General features: G+C 39.3%; 2 protein-coding genes across 6 annotated transcripts; both read left to right on the top strand.

Annotated features, from left to right (window-relative positions):
• Positions 1 to 1042: 1042 nt before the first annotated feature.
• LOC308684023 (intercellular adhesion molecule 1-like) lies at positions 1043 to 4039 on the top strand. Of its 3 annotated transcripts, none has more exons than XM_081355006.1 (5): positions 1043 to 1434; positions 1893 to 2159; positions 2260 to 2589; positions 2804 to 3037; positions 3442 to 4039. In XM_081355006.1, the coding sequence occupies exons 1-5, from the start codon at positions 1371 to 1373 to the stop codon at positions 3510 to 3512; spliced, it is 966 nt and encodes a 321-aa protein (XP_081211132.1). In that variant the 5' UTR covers positions 1043 to 1370; the 3' UTR covers positions 3513 to 4039. The 3 variants fall into 3 exon arrangements, with proteins under 3 accessions (XP_081211132.1, XP_081211133.1, XP_081211134.1); XM_081355007.1 differs by having other exon boundaries at positions 1264 to 1434; positions 3332 to 4030; XM_081355008.1 differs by having other exon boundaries at positions 1264 to 1434; positions 3191 to 4030.
• Positions 4040 to 12610: 8571 nt separating this feature from the next.
• Positions 12611 to 17054, top strand: LOC308704052 (intercellular adhesion molecule 1-like). 3 transcript variants are annotated; one of them, XM_081388120.1, is made up of 5 exons: positions 12611 to 13065; positions 13524 to 13790; positions 13891 to 14220; positions 14435 to 14668; positions 15073 to 17054. In XM_081388120.1, the coding sequence occupies exons 1-5, from the start codon at positions 13002 to 13004 to the stop codon at positions 15141 to 15143; spliced, it is 966 nt and encodes a 321-aa protein (XP_081244246.1). In that variant the 5' UTR covers positions 12611 to 13001; the 3' UTR covers positions 15144 to 17054. The 3 variants fall into 3 exon arrangements, with proteins under 3 accessions (XP_081244246.1, XP_081244248.1, XP_081244247.1); XM_081388122.1 differs by having other exon boundaries at positions 14822 to 15661; XM_081388121.1 differs by having other exon boundaries at positions 12895 to 13065; positions 14963 to 15661.
• Positions 17055 to 17460: the final 406 nt, after the last annotated feature.

Here is a 17460-nt window from a genome sequence, read left to right as displayed (position 1 = left end):
TGTTGCGTATATTGGTATAATAATACCGCGAAATTCAGTGCGGTCAATATGACCGTTTATGGCCGAAATAGGTAAATATGTTCATTTGTTTTTTTGTTTTTTTTGCTTTATGTTTAATTTACATAGGTAATTTATATGAAAAACATTTTAAATGAAAATACAGACACTTTTAGGAAAAGTCAGGTACCAGCAGGATTGTGTTTATTTTTTCAACAAAGTTATTGCAGATATAAAATTCAAAACGGTAAAAATGACTGGCAGTTCTAGTGGTGAATGTGTTAGCTAAGGCGAACGATAGGGATACAAAGCCGATAGTTGTTGTCTTCTCCCCTCTTGTTGCACTAATGGAGGACCAAGTGAAGGAGGCAGAAAAGTTGTTTCCGTATCGCGCAGTAGCCGGTGATCACTGTACAGCATTTGCGGCAGATCCGAAACGACCGCAGCGTATTGTTAATGATTAGACCCAGCTTCGACAGTTGACTGAATACATCACTGTCCTTATACATTTTGAATTTGTAAATGTTTCCGGCCGGTTTCGGCGCATGACATACGTCACGACCACACGTTATAGCGATTGGCTATGGCAGATCCTGAGTGACTCTGGGCAGATCCAATAGTTTTGAACTTTAACAGAGAACCCGCCTACAAGGAAGTAAACGTTTCTCAATGGAGAGATTCCAGACTCTCTGTACAAATGAAATGTACGAGAGTCTGGTAGAACCAGGCTAATTAGCAGTGCATGTGATTGGCCAATTCATGAAAGTAATTTTACACTTATGAACAGGTGACTCAGGGTGGCTAATCCTCATAATTCATTTTAAAAATAGATGGTGGGAGAGTTCTTATAAATGTACTTATAAATGCAAGTCAGATGTTTCTGGGTTTTGTCTGTTCTATCCTGCAATTACCACAGGTGGGCGCTGTGCAATAAAACAAAAGCTTTTTTTCTAGGCCAAGGACCCCTTTGAAAATGTTTTTCAGAGAAACTTTATATTTAAAAAAAAATATATGATTTTAAATTTCTGTGAGAGTTTAAAATTATGAACCAAAATAGATCCAACATCCAACGTCAGTCTCATCTACGTATTTGGTTGTCTGGTTAGGGTAATACTATCATTGCAAGGATTCCGGTTATTTCTAGATTTCATTTTGTTTCTGAGTATGTTTTGCAGTCATCCATTAATGCATAATGTTCCTGAGGTCAACCCAGTGAAATTTCCTCTCAAAATAGTTTATGGGTGGGGTTAGTTATTTTTTTGTTTCACTATTGCATTGCTCGAGCTACAGCTTCAGTCACAGGCTTGCACTCAGAGTTACAGTGATAAAGTTGGGTCTTATTTACAGTATTTTCTGATCAATTGTTTTTCAATATGCTTCAACATTTCTTTGGACTTTTTTATCTCTTGGCAGTTTCACAGCTTTTGAGTTTCACAGGTTTGTATGTTATCTTAATTCTGTCTTTTATTCTTCCGATGCATCTGGAATGAGATTAAATATGTTTTAAAGTTTAGCTTTTACTTTATTGTGGGCTAAATTAACAGAGTTGGGAGTGGTAAATTAATTTCTGTTCAGTTGACATGTTTGAGTTTGGACTAACTCTGCCAAATATTGCCTTGCTACTGTATTAGTAAAGCTTTTTTGTTGCATATGACCATAGATGGGCTTTTACAGAAACCCATTACATTTTTCACTTGCTATTAAGATGTCATGGTCCCAACTCTATAAAATACAAAACTCTAGAGGCCTATCGTGGGCCAGTGTTCAGTTTGCAGGTCTTAATGACTCTTAGAAAGTTATTTCTGTGTCTGCTTGTAATCCAATACTTTAGTGATGCTATTCTGTGCTGAATCTTCACCAGTTTTAAATCACATCTTTCTCAATGTGTTTAACAGGTACACATGCTGATGATGAATGTCCAGTTCAGATCAACCCACAGAGAGTTGTTGTGAAGTACGGCGGTTCTGTCTCAGTCGACTGCAGCACTTCTGTCCCGCATAGAGGGTTGGGATGGGAAGCCAGTGAGGGAGCAGTGCCCATGACCAGAGACAGTCTGATCACATGGAGAGTGTCAGAACTGAGAGACTGGGGCATAGAGCCAAACTGCTTCATAAACTATAATAAGACACAGTGTCTAGTGAATCTCCCAGTGACTATTTACAGTGAGTTTATCTGTTATTGATATTTTTATCTTTTCTTTCTCAGAAATATCTAATGTACATTCATGACAGCAGATCTCAGTGTGTAAATCTTCCTCCACAGAGACTCCAGACAGTGTGTCCATCAGCACTGTGAATCACACCGGACCAATGATGGAGGGAAACCAGTATGAGCTCCAGTGTGACGTTCTCATTGTGGCTCCTGTTCAGAATCTCACTGTCAACTGGTACAAAGGACAGACTCTGGTGGATCAAACCATCTTCACTGACACCACCAAGACTCCAGTCAGTAAAACATCTAAACTCCTGATCCGTCCAGACAGAGCTGATGATGGAGCTCAGTACAGGTGTGAAGCAAAGCTGGAACTGGGAGAAGAAGGACCTCGACCTCCTCCAACAACCCCATCAAAAATACTCAATGTTGAAGTTTACTGTAGGTTTACTTATTGCTAAGCTTGCAAATTTGATTAAATTTAATTCAGTTTATACTTTCTGAAGGGTCTTCTAGCATGAAGGATGTGCAACTGTCATATTTTGTCATATGCAGAGTTTTGTTTATTAACTGAGATAATTTGATAAATATTGTATATTATGAATTAACATAAATATGTTTCAGTTGTGAAAATATGTTCCTCTTTCCTCCTCAGATAAACCAAAACACTCCAGCTCAAGAGAGACCATCAATATAAATGATGAGCTCACACTAAACTGTACAGTGAAGGCAAACCCGGCTCCTATGTACTCATGGGACTCAGAACATCTGAAAGAGACGATCATCTCCTCAGTGCTCCGGTCCTCCACGCTCAGCTCAGGAACCTACACGTGCAATGCCACAAACTCTCAGGGAAGTGACAGCAAAGTGTTCATCCTCAAATCTACAGGTGGGTTATAAATGAAAAGAAAAATGAACTGCATATCCTCTGTCTGTTCGATAAAATTTATAATTTACGGTAATTATGTTTTGCTTATATTTGAATAGGATTTATAAATGTTCATTAAGACATTTTGCATTGAATTTCTTTTTATGTATTTAGCTTAGTCATTTTGCTCTCATTGAAAATGAGGAAGGAATCTGAGGGCACATTTGTGAAATATCTGATGACTTACTTGAATCCTTTGTGCTGATATATGACAAAAAATCTTCCTGGATGTCGGGTCGGGAGTTTCTTCAGCAGCTCCAGCACTGCTCTTCTCTCTTCTGTAACTGTAGACAGGGATTGAGCTTTGAAAACACTGTGTGTGTGTTTCTGTTTGTACCATCATTCACACAGCTCTTCTTTCACAGGCAGTCGTCCCACATTCTGGACTGTTCTTATCTTCTCCCAGCTTCTCGTTGCATCGATAATTGTCACATAAGAGAGAAATAGCTGCAGAATTATTATTATTATTTTTCAAAATGACTTGTAGCGCTTCACTAATCATGCTTATGAAGTCAATGTAAATTAATGACTTGATGCATGATCAGGGAAACTGCTAATACACATCCATTTTATTCATAAATAAAATCCCTGCCTTTAAATGTTAGCATGAAATTTATCGTCTGTCACTGAATTGTTTTTTTTTTTATTTAGTTTTTGAAATTATTGGACAAAATAAATTAGCACTTTGAAATCTCACCACATAAAAAAATATGGTAAATATTATTGCCTTAACCCAATGTTTTATATGTTAATATATCATTTGTTTGCATTTTTGATACCATATATCTGTCAAAATACATGTGACACAAAACATTTAATAACTTTTTTTTAAAGTAATATTTAGATTTTAGGTTTAAATGTATGTATATCATAGGTTCTTTAATGGTTCACTGTGAAGTTTAGAACTGTATTCCTGTCATTCTTTCATTTATATTAATAAACATTGTTACTTTTATATGTGTTGATGTCTAGTGTTTTTGTTTTTGTATTTTTCTCTTTCAAAAAACTACATTTTAAGGTGTTTTTCATTGAAAGTTCTGTCACCTGAGTCTGTTTTAGTTTTGTGACAGATCCCTGAAACTCATGTATCGTCTTGTCTCTGCACGAGGGTGCAGATTCGAGTGCGCTCGAGCCATGCATTCTCTTGTCCATGTGCTTTGTTTCATGTGCGGAGCATGGTGTTTGGATCCCGGCACTCCTGTCTAGTTTGGTTTTGGTTCTGTGTCGTGGGTTTGTACATTCATGCTCCATGTTTGAGAGCACGACTTGAGTGTTCATTAACTCTTGTCTTGCACGTTTTTGTAGAGTGCCTGGTTTATGTTTTCATTTGCCGGGCGTTCTTGTGTTGTCGTGTTCTATGTAGCACGCGGTTTGTGTTTTCATGTTATGATTTGTGTGAACATGCGGCTTGTGAGTCTTCTCATTAGCTACGTGTTTGTATCATGTTTGGTGTGAGGACATGGCTTGTCATGTTTGTTTCTATGTAGGGGTGCACCGATCCGATATTAGGATCGGATATCGGCCGCGATACTGATAAAATAGCTGGATCGGGGATCGGAAAAAAATCGTTTTTTTTGTTTTTTTTTTCGTCGTCGTCGCAGCAGAACCTACGTCATTCGTCAGCTTCACGCGTGTCGCATGCTAGAAGCAACATGGAGCGAGCCAGAGGCCGTTTCTCAATACCAAGTACGCAAACTTCGGACTTGCGTCCTCCTTGGTAGTTCGGACTTGCAAAGTTCGACTCAGGAGAACGAACTCCCGAGGACGAGAGGACGCGAGTCCGGTTATTCTGCAAATGGAACAGCAGCGTTCTTGATCGCGTCACTCAGCTCGCTCTGGCTACTCCGGTAATCTCTTTATGTATATTTTAGCCAACAATAAAACGAAGTATGTTATAAAACACCACTCTGCCTCTTTTCATTTAAAAAAAAAAATCTTAAACATATTAATGGCCACATAAATGTGGTTCAGGCAAACGCGTACATTGATTATCTTTACTGCATATTTATAACAACACGAAATATAAAACACAACCCTGCTTCTTTTTGTTTTCATTTTTAAAAATATGAAACATAATGACCATTAAAACTGACATTTAAATTTGCCATTGCTGATTAAGTGAGCATTCATGTTTGTGATGGTGGTGTGACACGTTTGACCAATACACAGTTTTTTTGTTTCCACCGCTACATTTTAATTTTTATTTTTTTTACATTTATTTAAAGAAGTTTGATTATATTCTATTTTAGATTTGAATGCACAATTGTTTTTTTAAATAAATAAGAATACAACACATTACATACATCTGTTATTTTGTCTTAGTTATGTTTAGTTAGTAAAGTTTGGTGCCTTTAGTCTCTTCAAGGAAGGTATAAGGTGGAAGGTATACAGTTTATTATTAATTCAACTATAGTATCGGATCGGTATCGGGTATCGACAGATACACAAAGCCCAGGCATCGGTATCGGTATCGGGACTGAAAAAGTCGGATCGGTGCACCCCTATTTCTATGTACCAGGTGCTCTCTTGTATATTGTCTTAAAGTCCCCCTAATCAATCATTTTATCCCTTAAAACTCACTTTTGATCAACAATGTTATATTTAAACATTTTTTCCTTGAAAAAAATTAGTCATGCCTTAAAATAGCTTGAATGTAACTCTACACCCTTGCCTCAATTAGTATAGGCGGTTCTATGAATATTCAAATTAACCCCGCCTCTACTAACTGACACCAGCTCAAAGATCCACACATTGACCTGATTGATTACAAGGTAGTTGTCCTCATAAATGACCATCTGGTGGCGCATTTCCGGGTTCAGACCCTGGCGAAAGGCTATCAACAGGGCCATCTCATTCCAGCCGCTAGATGTCGCCAACGTGCGGAACTGCAGAGCATAAGCATTTATAGAAGTATTACCTTGGCGGAGGTTGAACAGCTGATCATGGACGGATAATTCTGATGCGGTTTGACCGAAGACTTCCTTGAAGTGACTGATGAAGGTTGCCAATGAAGTCGTGACCGGGCCGTTGGTGTGCCAGATGGATTGGGCCCAATGGAGTGCACGTCCAGATAGCAGGGAAATCATGAAGGCGATACGCGCTCGTTCGGTGGAGAAAAGCTGTGGTTGCATTTCAAAATATAGTGAACATTGTAGAAGGAACCCGCTGCAATCCTCCGCCTCACCGTTGTATGTAGCTGGTCAGGCCATAGGACTGGCAGAGGCAGGTGGCGAAGGAGCGGGTGGTGCACATAGACAGTAAAAGAAATGGACACCCCATTGGATTCAACGGAGAAAAGTGAAGTCAATTAGAAGCACCCACTTCCTGATGGTCGAGCGTACTGCGCAGACTCAAACTGAGCTTGACGACGTAGATGTGACGTGAGCAACCTTTCTGTCTTCTTGTAGCTGTGCCAAGTGAAATCTGAATCATTCCCTTCTGAAACTTGCAGAGACAGAGAGTGTGAGTAGGAGGTGTCCATGAGCTAGGAGCAGGAGAAACTTTTGCTAAGTATTCTGATGAATAATTTTGTCATTTTGCCTCCACGTCCCCCCGATTGCCTGCGAGCTTCTCCTCCTGTCCATACGGTAATTTCTCTACTGTGCGACAGAGAGTCGCATGGTTATGACGCAATCGTTAGCCTATTTTTACAAAAACTACTTCTACGGGGCCATAACGTAAGATACAAGGTAATGGAGCCTTTTATACATTTTCGTGTTTCTTTAGAAATAAATAATGGACAAATGGAGTCTTTAAACGCCTCAGATATAAAGTTATTCGCTGTCAAAGTGACACCAAAATGAATGGGAGTCAATGGAATTCTAACAGCAGGTGGGGGTCTGCTAATCAATGGCGGCCCCCGGAGAAGCTTCAGTTTTTTCTGAAAGATTACCCCCTTGGTGGTGCAGAGGGGAGAGTTTGCTGAACCGCCTGCACAGGTGTGGCAAACTGATCGGGTGTATGCTCCCCGCTCCAACAGGACTCTGCATAATGGTCTGGTCTTCTGTCACAAACACAGGAGGAGACAGACAGGTTTAGGTGCACACAGTGTTTATTAAAAGCAGAGTGGTGGTGGAACAATGGGAACCAGATGATGGTGACTTGTAGAATGAGGATGGTGACTTAGCTGGCGATGACTGAAGTGGATTCTCTGTGCAGGTGACGAGTGAACACGAAGACAGGCGATCTGGATCAGGAAGACGGACTGGAGACTGGATACAGGACGAGACGATCTCAGGTGAGTAAGATAGGTAAGGAGTCTGACATAAAGCAGTGTATACTGCAACGAGACCAGACAAGGAGTGAAAGGTGAACGGGGCATATAAAGGGTGTGTTGATGAGGGAGTGCAGGTGCAGCGAGTCGAGGTGAGATGATTGGGGCTGTGACGGTGTGGCTGACTCTGTGACAAGAGGTTTAGTGTTGAGGGTTTTTAGCTATAATTATAGGTCTGTATTTGATTGTATTATTTAGTTTGTTATACTAATAGGCCTAGCTGTTATTCCATACTTCTTAATATTCAAAAGCAAGACAAGTTAAAAAGATTGTTATATCCTTGTTTCTTCACGGGAGGCGTACCTTATTGGTCCATGGTTTGCATTGGGTGCAGACAGACCCTTCTAGTCAAGTGTGTCCGACTGCATCCCACAGTAGTACAAACCACGCCCCTACAAATGACGCCCCAATTTTGTGTTTGTGAGAAATTTAATGGCTATTGTGCAGGGGGGTAATCGAGCTCTCGAATAGCGTACCACCCCCGGCGGCCGCCATTGGCTATCAAGCCTTCACCTGCTGTTAGCATCCCATTGACTCCCATTCATTTTGGCGTCACTTTGACAGCGAATAACTTTACATCTGAGGCGTTTAAAGACTCCATTTGTCCATTACTATTTTCTAAAGAAACACGACAATGTATAAAATTCTCCATTACCTTGTATCTTACGTTATGGCCCCGTAGAAGCAGTTTTTGTAAAAACAGGCTAACGATTGCGTCATAACCACGCAACTCTCTGGAAATTACCGTATAGACAGGAGGAGAATCTCGCAGTCAATCGGGGGGACGTGGAGGTATAAAGTCCGATAAAGTCAAGGGAGAAGCCCATAGAGAGTCATAAAGTTGCTCTTGCTCCTTGCTCATGGACAGCTCCTACTCACACTCTCCTTCGAGATTCGGAGATTCGGAAGGGAATGGTTCAGATTTCGCTTGGCACAGCTACTAGAAAACTTACAACTGTCAGACAGGCTGCTCACGTCACATCCACGTCGTCAAGCTCAGTTTGAGTCTGCGCAGTTTGCTCGGCAATCAGGAAATGGGTGCTTCTAATTTGCTTCACTTTTCTCCATTGAAACCTATGGGGTCGCTGTGTCCAGTTTATATACTGTCTATGCTATTGTGTAGGTTAGATGTATTTGTTGGGGACAACCATAATTAACCGCTTAGCCGTTAACCGACAGTAAGAATTTTGACTGATTACTATCAGTGAAACTGTAACTTATGCAATGTAACATAAAATTCTACACATATTAGTCAAAATTGCGAATATATAACAGAATATATAATTAAACTGTACACAATTCAGATTCAAATTATTTTGTCATTCTGACTCCATAGTTCTTCAGTCGAGCGTGCAGATGTAGCGTATTGTTTTTTGTTACAAAATGCTAAATTGTGGTAAAAATGGTATAAAAGTTGTCACTGGGACAGTACCTTTTAAAAAGGTTTAAATATGTAACATTTAGGTACTAACATGCACTCTTGAAAGGTGTACTTTTTGAAAGGGAACCGTGACAGCTTTTGTACCTTGTTTTCTGAGAGTGGAGGATAATTAAAGGGAACCTAAAGAATATTATAATAGTTATTTTTAGGTTTTATTTTTTATAACCAAAAACTAACATTCCCAGAACATTGCAGGGAAGTTTTCATGACAATCTAAACTGAACCTGTACTAACGGTTATTTTATTTACTAATGGTTATTTTTAGGTTTAATTTTTGAAATGTAACCGGAAAGGAACATTCCTATACAAAAAATCATTAGCTGGACACGCATTTTATTTGTAAGATACAGTCAGTCAGTCAGTCAGTCAGTAAAAAAAACGCTAAATGAACAAAGAGAGGTTTTTAAGGACTCGTATAAGGATCACTAGCCTGGCAAGCCAGACCAACATCAAGATGTTAGGTCTGGCAATTCACCATAGTCACGGCTCAATCCGAGGGGCGGGATAAACGGCTGTCTTTCAAATTCCCTCTGCACACAATAGGACAGCGCTTCAACCAACCAGAGCGTTTTCCCAACAGCGGAGCTTAGTTGATAGATTCAACTTTTGCCATATCTGGCCGGCAAAACGACGAACACATCTTCCTTTTTTAAGAATGACTTAAGTGCCGTTCTTTGCTCTTTTCTCAAAGAAAAACTTAACTCCAAGTCATCCAGAGTCGCGGCAAAAGCCGATTCGAAAGACTGTTCTCCGGCAGCAACTCTTCTTTGTTTTCAAGTAGCAGGGAACCGTCGCAACTCTGTCGTCATTATGTTAAGCCCGCCCCGCCTACTCTATACACGTTGTGATTTAGGTTTTTACAGCTCCGAAAGTCAATGGAGAGTTGCTAGACTACCCTGGCTGGAAAATAATTTTTGCTGCCGCTATGGTGCGTCTAGATTTCTAGGCTAAAGGATCACTGAATGCTAAAAGTAAGCAACCCCTTAAAGAAACCAGGGGCCTCATTTATAAACGTTGCGTACGCACAAAAGAAGGCGTACGCCGCTCTCTACGCAATAATTGGTATTTATAAAAAGCAAACTTGACGGGAAAATGTGCGGTCCTTCACGCAAACTCTGACACCGTCGGCAGATGGAAGAAACACGTGAAAGTGTGTGAAACTGTAGACCGCTGTGTAAAAGAAATGGCAATACTGCCTCTCATAAATGACATGAAGACTTCACAAAGCAAGTCTTACAATTAACAGCCGACACGAACACCCGTTTGATCGATCTGCAGTGTAGGCCTAAAACAAACAAAACCAAACGAAGATTACAACAGAAATGCAAATTAACACATATTTGGAAAAAGAAAAGTGAAATATGTTCTGCACTAATATTGGCATGATATGCATTTCATCCTCATAACACATCTGTAGCTTGTCAGATGCAATCAAATGGATGGTAATAAAATGCCATGATGCCATCACAATGCGTAATGACGTAATGAAAGTTACGTTTCTTGGTTTTCCTCTCTGTATTTGCCATGATTTCGCAGTCGATGAATATTAACTTGTGGGAGTTTCACAGACTATTTATGGGCAACTATGGGCGTGACATGAAGCCGCAAAAGCTGTGCTACATTTAGAATTAATTGTGAATTATTAAGGGAAAACTGCGTTGGATGTGCGTGCGCACGGTTTTATAAATTCGAATATTTCTGTGCGTACGCACGTCCCATGTTTCATCCGTACGCCACTTCTGACGCAAATCCTACGCAAAGTTTTATAAATGAGGCCCCAGGCCATTAGCAGTTAGCCTGGCTCCGCCCTCCTACGTACTTCCGCTCAATTTCATTTTCCTTCAGTACTACGTCTGGGACTGCTGTATATTCTTAGGTTTCCAGAAATCAATTTTTTGTAGGACCAATCAGCGAACAGAGGGAGTGGCTGAGAACGATGACGTTGATGTAGTGCGTCAGTTTGAGTTGGAGTAATGGCAGCGGAGAAAGATGTGAGAAAAGCTATTCGGTCCGTTGTTGCAAAACTGCCGAATATACAGAAGTTAAAGCCGGAGCAAGAACAATGTTTGCTAAGTTTTGTTGGTGGCCATGATGTTGTGGCCCTCCTCCCCACGGGGTTCGGGAAAAGTTTGATTTTCCAGCTCACTCAGCACTAGAAGTGCCAGAATTCCATAACTACTAGAACTGCCACAAGCGGTCATTTTGATCGCTATTCAAAACTCTGTATCTTTAATGATAAATCCCCAATTGAGAGATTAATGCATTTATTGTATTAGGATGCCTTTTAAAAACAAAACAACACCAAACTGTACATTTAAACAAGTTTAATTATAATTTATAAATAAATAATATTCGTAGATGCCCTGAACAAAATGACGGAGATGTTTTCATGTTTCCACTGTTCGATCGCGCCCACCGACACACACACCATATTCCAGCATTGCAGCCTGTTCATTATAGCCATAATAAAATATAATAATAAAATAGTCAACCTAACATATAAAAATTCCACTGCTCTGTTTCTCAGTACTGGTAGGCTACAATTCGTACCATTTTATGCGTGTGAAGAGGATGATTTTTTCCGTCGATATTGGAACGTGAGTGAAGTTCAAAGCCTATATGATAAAGAATAGTTTAGCATCCAAATACATCGCAAATGTTGAAACATTTTGATTCTAATTAGAGAGTTACGTGAGCCCAACGCCGCTTACTTTCACTTTCGCGTATAAAGCATTTCATTTTGGCTTTAGTTATTTTTTCATTCTTGTTCTGTTCTGAATATCATTACATTTAAATGATTTGTTGTTGAATATGTTTAGTGTATTTTTACCACATTTTATTGTTGCGTATATTGGTATAATAATACCGCGAAATTCAGTGCGGTCAATATGACCGTTTATGGCCGAAATAGGTAAATATGTTCATTTGTTTTTTTGTTTTTTTTTGCTTTATGTTTAATTTACATAGGTAATTTATATGAAAAACATTTTAAATGAAAATACAGACACTTTTAGGAAAAGTCAGGTACCAGCAGGATTGTGTTTATTTTTTCAACAAAGTTATTGCAGATATAAAATTCAAAACGGTAAAAATGACTGGCAGTTCTAGTGGTGAATGTGTTAGCTAAGGCGAACGATAGGGATACAAAGCCGATAGTTGTTGTCTTCTCCCCTCTTGTTGCACTAATGGAGGACCAAGTGAAGGAGGCAGAAAAGTTGTTTCCGTATCGCGCAGTAGCCGGTGATCACTGTACAGCATTTGCGGCAGATCCGAAACGACCGCAGCGTATTGTTAATGATTAGACCCAGCTTCGACAGTTGACTGAATACATCACTGTCCTTATACATTTTGAATTTGTAAATGTTTCCGGCCGGTTTCGGCGCATGACATACGTCACGACCACACGTTATAGCGATTGGCTATGGCAGATCCTGAGTGACTCTGGGCAGATCCAATAGTTTTGAACTTTAACAGAGAACCCGCCTACAAGGAAGTAAACGTTTCTCAATGGAGAGATTCCAGACTCTCTGTACAAATGAAATGTACGAGAGTCTGGTAGAACCAGGCTAATTAGCAGTGCATGTGATTGGCCAATTCATGAAAGTAATTTTACACTTATGAACAGGTGACTCAGGGTGGCTAATCCTCATAATTCATTTTAAAAATAGATGGTGGGAGAGTTCTTATAAATGTACTTATAAATGCAAGTCAGATGTTTCTGGGTTTTGTCTGTTCTATCCTGCAATTACCACAGGTGGGCGCTGTGCAATAAAACAAAAGCTTTTTTTCTAGGCCAAGGACCCCTTTGAAAATGTTTTTCAGAGAAACTTTGTATTTAAAAAAAAAAATATGATTTTAAATTTCTGTGAGAGTTTAAAATTATGAACCAAAATAGATCCAACATCCAACGTCAGTCTCATCTACGTATTTGGTTGTCTGGTTAGGGTAATACTATCATTGCAAGGATTCCGGTTATTTCTAGATTTCATTTTGTTTCTGAGTATGTTTTGCAGTCATCCATTAATGCATAATGTTCCTGAGGTCAACCCAGTGAAATTTCCTCTCAAAATAGTTTATGGGTGGGGTTAGTTATTTTTTTGTTTCACTATTGCATTGCTCGAGCTACAGCTTCAGTCACAGGCTTGCACTCAGAGTTACAGTGATAAAGTTGGGTCTTATTTACAGTATTTTCTGATCAATTGTTTTTCAATATGCTTCAACATTTCTTTGGACTTTTTTATCTCTTGGCAGTTTCACAGCTTTTGAGTTTCACAGGTTTGTATGTTATCTTAATTCTGTCTTTTATTCTTCCGATGCATCTGGAATGAGATTAAATATGTTTTAAAGTTTAGCTTTTACTTTATTGTGGGCTAAATTAACAGAGTTGGGAGTGGTAAATTAATTTCTGTTCAGTTGACATGTTTGAGTTTGGACTAACTCTGCCAAATATTGCCTTGCTACTGTATTAGTAAAGCTTTTTTGTTGCATATGACCATAGATGGGCTTTTACAGAAACCCATTACATTTTTCACTTGCTATTAAGATGTCATGGTCCCAACTCTATAAAATACAAAACTCTAGAGGCCTATCGTGGGCCAGTGTTCAGTTTGCAGGTCTTAATGACTCTAAGAAAGTTATTTCTGTGTCTGCTTGTAATCCAATACTTTAGTGATGCTATTCTGTGCTGAATCTTCACCAGTTTTAAATCACATCTTTCTCAATGTGTTTAACAGGTACACATGCTGATGATGAATGTCCAGTTCAGATCAACCCACAGAGAGTTGTTGTGAAGTACGGCGGTTCTGTCTCAGTCGACTGCAGCACTTCTGTCCCGCATAGAGGGTTGGGATGGGAAGCCAGTGAGGGAGCAGTGCCCATGACCAGAGACAGTCTGATCACATGGAGAGTGTCAGAACTGAGAGACTGGGGCATAGAGCCAAACTGCTTCATAAACTATAATAAGACACAGTGTCTAGTGAATCTCCCAGTGACTATTTACAGTGAGTTTATCTGTTATTGATATTTTTATCTTTTCTTTCTCAGAAATATCTAATGTACATTCATGACAGCAGATCTCAGTGTGTAAATCTTCCTCCACAGAGACTCCAGACAGTGTGTCCATCAGCACTGTGAATCACACCGGACCAATGATGGAGGGAAACCAGTATGAGCTCCAGTGTGACGTTCTCATTGTGGCTCCTGTTCAGAATCTCACTGTCAACTGGTACAAAGGACAGACTCTGGTGGATCAAACCATCTTCACTGACACCACCAAGACTCCAGTCAGTAAAACATCTAAACTCCTGATCCGTCCAGACAGAGCTGATGATGGAGCTCAGTACAGGTGTGAAGCAAAGCTGGAACTGGGAGAAGAAGGACCTCGACCTCCTCCAACAACCCCATCAAAAATACTCAATGTTGAAGTTTACTGTAGGTTTACTTATTGCTAAGCTTGCAAATTTGATTAAATTTAATTCAGTTTATACTTTCTGAAGGGTCTTCTAGCATGAAGGATGTGCAACTGTCATATTTTGTCATATGCAGAGTTTTGTTTATTAACTGAGATAATTTGATAAATATTGTATATTATGAATTAACATAAATATGTTTCAGTTGTGAAAATATGTTCCTCTTTCCTCCTCAGATAAACCAAAACACTCCAGCTCAAGAGAGACCATCAATATAAATGATGAGCTCACACTAAACTGTACAGTGAAGGCAAACCCGGCTCCTATGTACTCATGGGACTCAGAACATCTGAAAGAGACGATCATCTCCTCAGTGCTCCGGTCCTCCACGCTCAGCTCAGGAACCTACACGTGCAATGCCACAAACTCTCAGGGAAGTGACAGCAAAGTGTTCATCCTCAAATCTACAGGTGGGTTATAAATGAAAAGAAAAATGAACTGCATATCCTCTGTCTGTTCGATAAAATTTATAATTTACGGTAATTATGTTTTGCTTATATTTGAATAGGATTTATAAATGTTCATTAAGACATTTTGCATTGAATTTCTTTTTATGTATTTAGCTTAGTCATTTTGCTCTCATTGAAAATGAGGAAGGAATCTGAGGGCACATTTGTGAAATATCTGATGACTTACTTGAATCCTTTGTGCTGATATATGACAAAAAATCTTCCTGGATGTCGGGTCGGGAGTTTCTTCAGCAGCTCCAGCACTGCTCTTCTCTCTTCTGTAACTGTAGACAGGGATTGAGCTTTGAAAACACTGTGTGTGTGTTTCTGTTTGTACCATCATTCACACAGCTCTTCTTTCACAGGCAGTCGTCCCACATTCTGGACTGTTCTTATCTTCTCCCAGCTTCTCGTTGCATCGATAATTGTCACATAAGAGAGAAATAGCTGCAGAATTATTATTATTATTTTTCAAAATGACTTGTAGCGCTTCACTAATCATGCTTATGAAGTCAATGTAAATTAATGACTTGATGCATGATCAGGGAAACTGCTAATACACATCCATTTTATTCATAAATAAAATCCCTGCCTTTAAATGTTAGCATGAAATTTATCGTCTGTCACTGAATTGTTTTTTTTTTTATTTAGTTTTTGAAATTATTGGACAAAATAAATTAGCACTTTGAAATCTCACCACATAAAAAAATATGGTAAATATTATTGCCTTAACCCAATGTTTTATATGTTAATATATCATTTGTTTGCATTTTTGATACCATATATCTGTCAAAATACATGTGACACAAAACATTTAATAACTTTTTTTTAAAGTAATATTTAGATTTTAGGTTTAAATGTATGTATATCATAGGTTCTTTAATGGTTCACTGTGAAGTTTAGAACTGTATTCCTGTCATTCTTTCATTTATATTAATAAACATTGTTACTTTTATATGTGTTGATGTCTAGTGTTTTTGTTTTTGTTTTTTTCTCTTTCAAAAAACTACATTTTAAGGTGTTTTTCATTGAAAGTTCTGTCACCTGAGTCTGTTTTAGTTTTGTGACAGATCCCTGAAACTCATGTATCGTCTTGTCTCTGCACGAGCGTGCAGATTCGAGTGCGCTCGAGCCATGCATTCTCTTGTCCATGTGCTTTGTTTCATGTGCGGAGCATGGTGTTTGGATCCCGGCACTCCTGTCTAGTTTGGTTTTGGTTCTGTGTCGGGGTTTGTACATTCATGCTCAATGTTTGAGAGCATGACTTGAGTGTTTATTCACTCTTGTCTTGCGTGTTTTTGTAGAGTGCCTGCTTTATGTTTTCATTTGCTGGGCGTTCTTGTGTTGTAAAAAATCATTTTATCCCTTAAAACTCACTTTTGATCACTAAAATGTTATATTTAAAAATTTCATGCCTTAAAATAGCTTGAATGTAACTCTACACCCTTGCCTCATTTGGTATACGTGGTTCTATGAATATTCAAATTAACCCCGCCTCCACTCACTCACACCAGCTCAAAGATCCACTCGTTGACCTGATTGGTTACAAGGTAGTTTGTGACGTCAGAAACACCAGTGATTTCAAGCCACGTTTTTGAGACTGTGTTTGGTCTGCTGCAGTTTTAGGCCCTGTTTACACGAGAACGCTCACGGGTGAAAACGTAAAAATATTTTATCAGATGTGCCTTTCGTTTAGACGGCGGCGGCGTTTTTGGGGCTTAAAAACGCAAAAAAGTGAAACCACCCTCCAGAGTGGAAATCTTAAAAACACTCCACCGTCGCATTCCCGTCAAAAGGGTAAAAACGCAGACAGTGAAGGTTGTACGCAGGCGCGCGGACTTGGCGTTGTTGTGTGGCAGTGCTTCACTGCCACCTAGCCGCCTGGAGTGCATACTACATCGAATTTCACACACTTTTGCGTCACCCTATGCACGCAGATTTACCCCCCCATAACGCTCGTCTAAACACAGAATAAAAAGTGATAACGCAACGCCACTTTTGCGGTTTCTCTTCAGATTGTTTCCGTGTAAAAATAGCCTTAAGGTGAAAATACTCAGCAATGGTGTTGACTTATGAATTTACACATGGTTTGTCTTAAAGCATAAAAACACCACATAGATATAAACAATATTAAAAGCGCGATTTTCACCACAGGGAGCTTTTAACACCACACTTCTTATTGATTATTGGTTTATTTGCCCCACCTGTCCTCATTACCTCCTAATTTGCTCTCCTACTTATTCTCCATGTTTTCTGTCCTGTGTCAGTTCATCGTCTTATGTACTGTCCGTGTCCTGTCCAGTCCTGCTTTGTACAGATGTCGGTCTTGTTTTCTTTTTATTCCATTAATAAAATAAAAAAAAAACATCACTGAGTCCTTGCCTCATCCCTCAACCCCTACCCTGACAGAAAAAGGAGCCATCTAGAGACCATAATTTTGATGTTTGATGTGAACACTTTATGAACAAAAACGGATTACTAGTGGCTATGTGATTGTTATGAATGTTTCTAAATCACCATGGAGTCATTTCACACCCAAGGAAGTAATACTTACTTTAGAGAAACATAAATTCTAAACCTTGTACTTTTTAAATGAAGACTTCTTTGTGTCTCTTTTGTGTAATGTATAACACAGTGACCTGAGCGACTTCAGTCTGCCAAAACTTCCTGTGAGTGAGTGTTGGCATGGCAACCTGCCTGCAGTGAAGCATTTTAAGACAGCTAGTCGGAAATCAGTAGATTTTAAACCAGCA

This window comes from Scardinius erythrophthalmus (assembly GCF_964197995.2).
Source record: "Scardinius erythrophthalmus genome assembly, chromosome: 1".
NCBI classification, from domain to species: Eukaryota; Metazoa; Chordata; class Actinopteri; order Cypriniformes; family Leuciscidae; genus Scardinius; species Scardinius erythrophthalmus.
The sequence above is the reverse complement of the archived record's forward strand: the minus strand, read 5'-3'. Positions and strand labels throughout refer to the sequence as shown.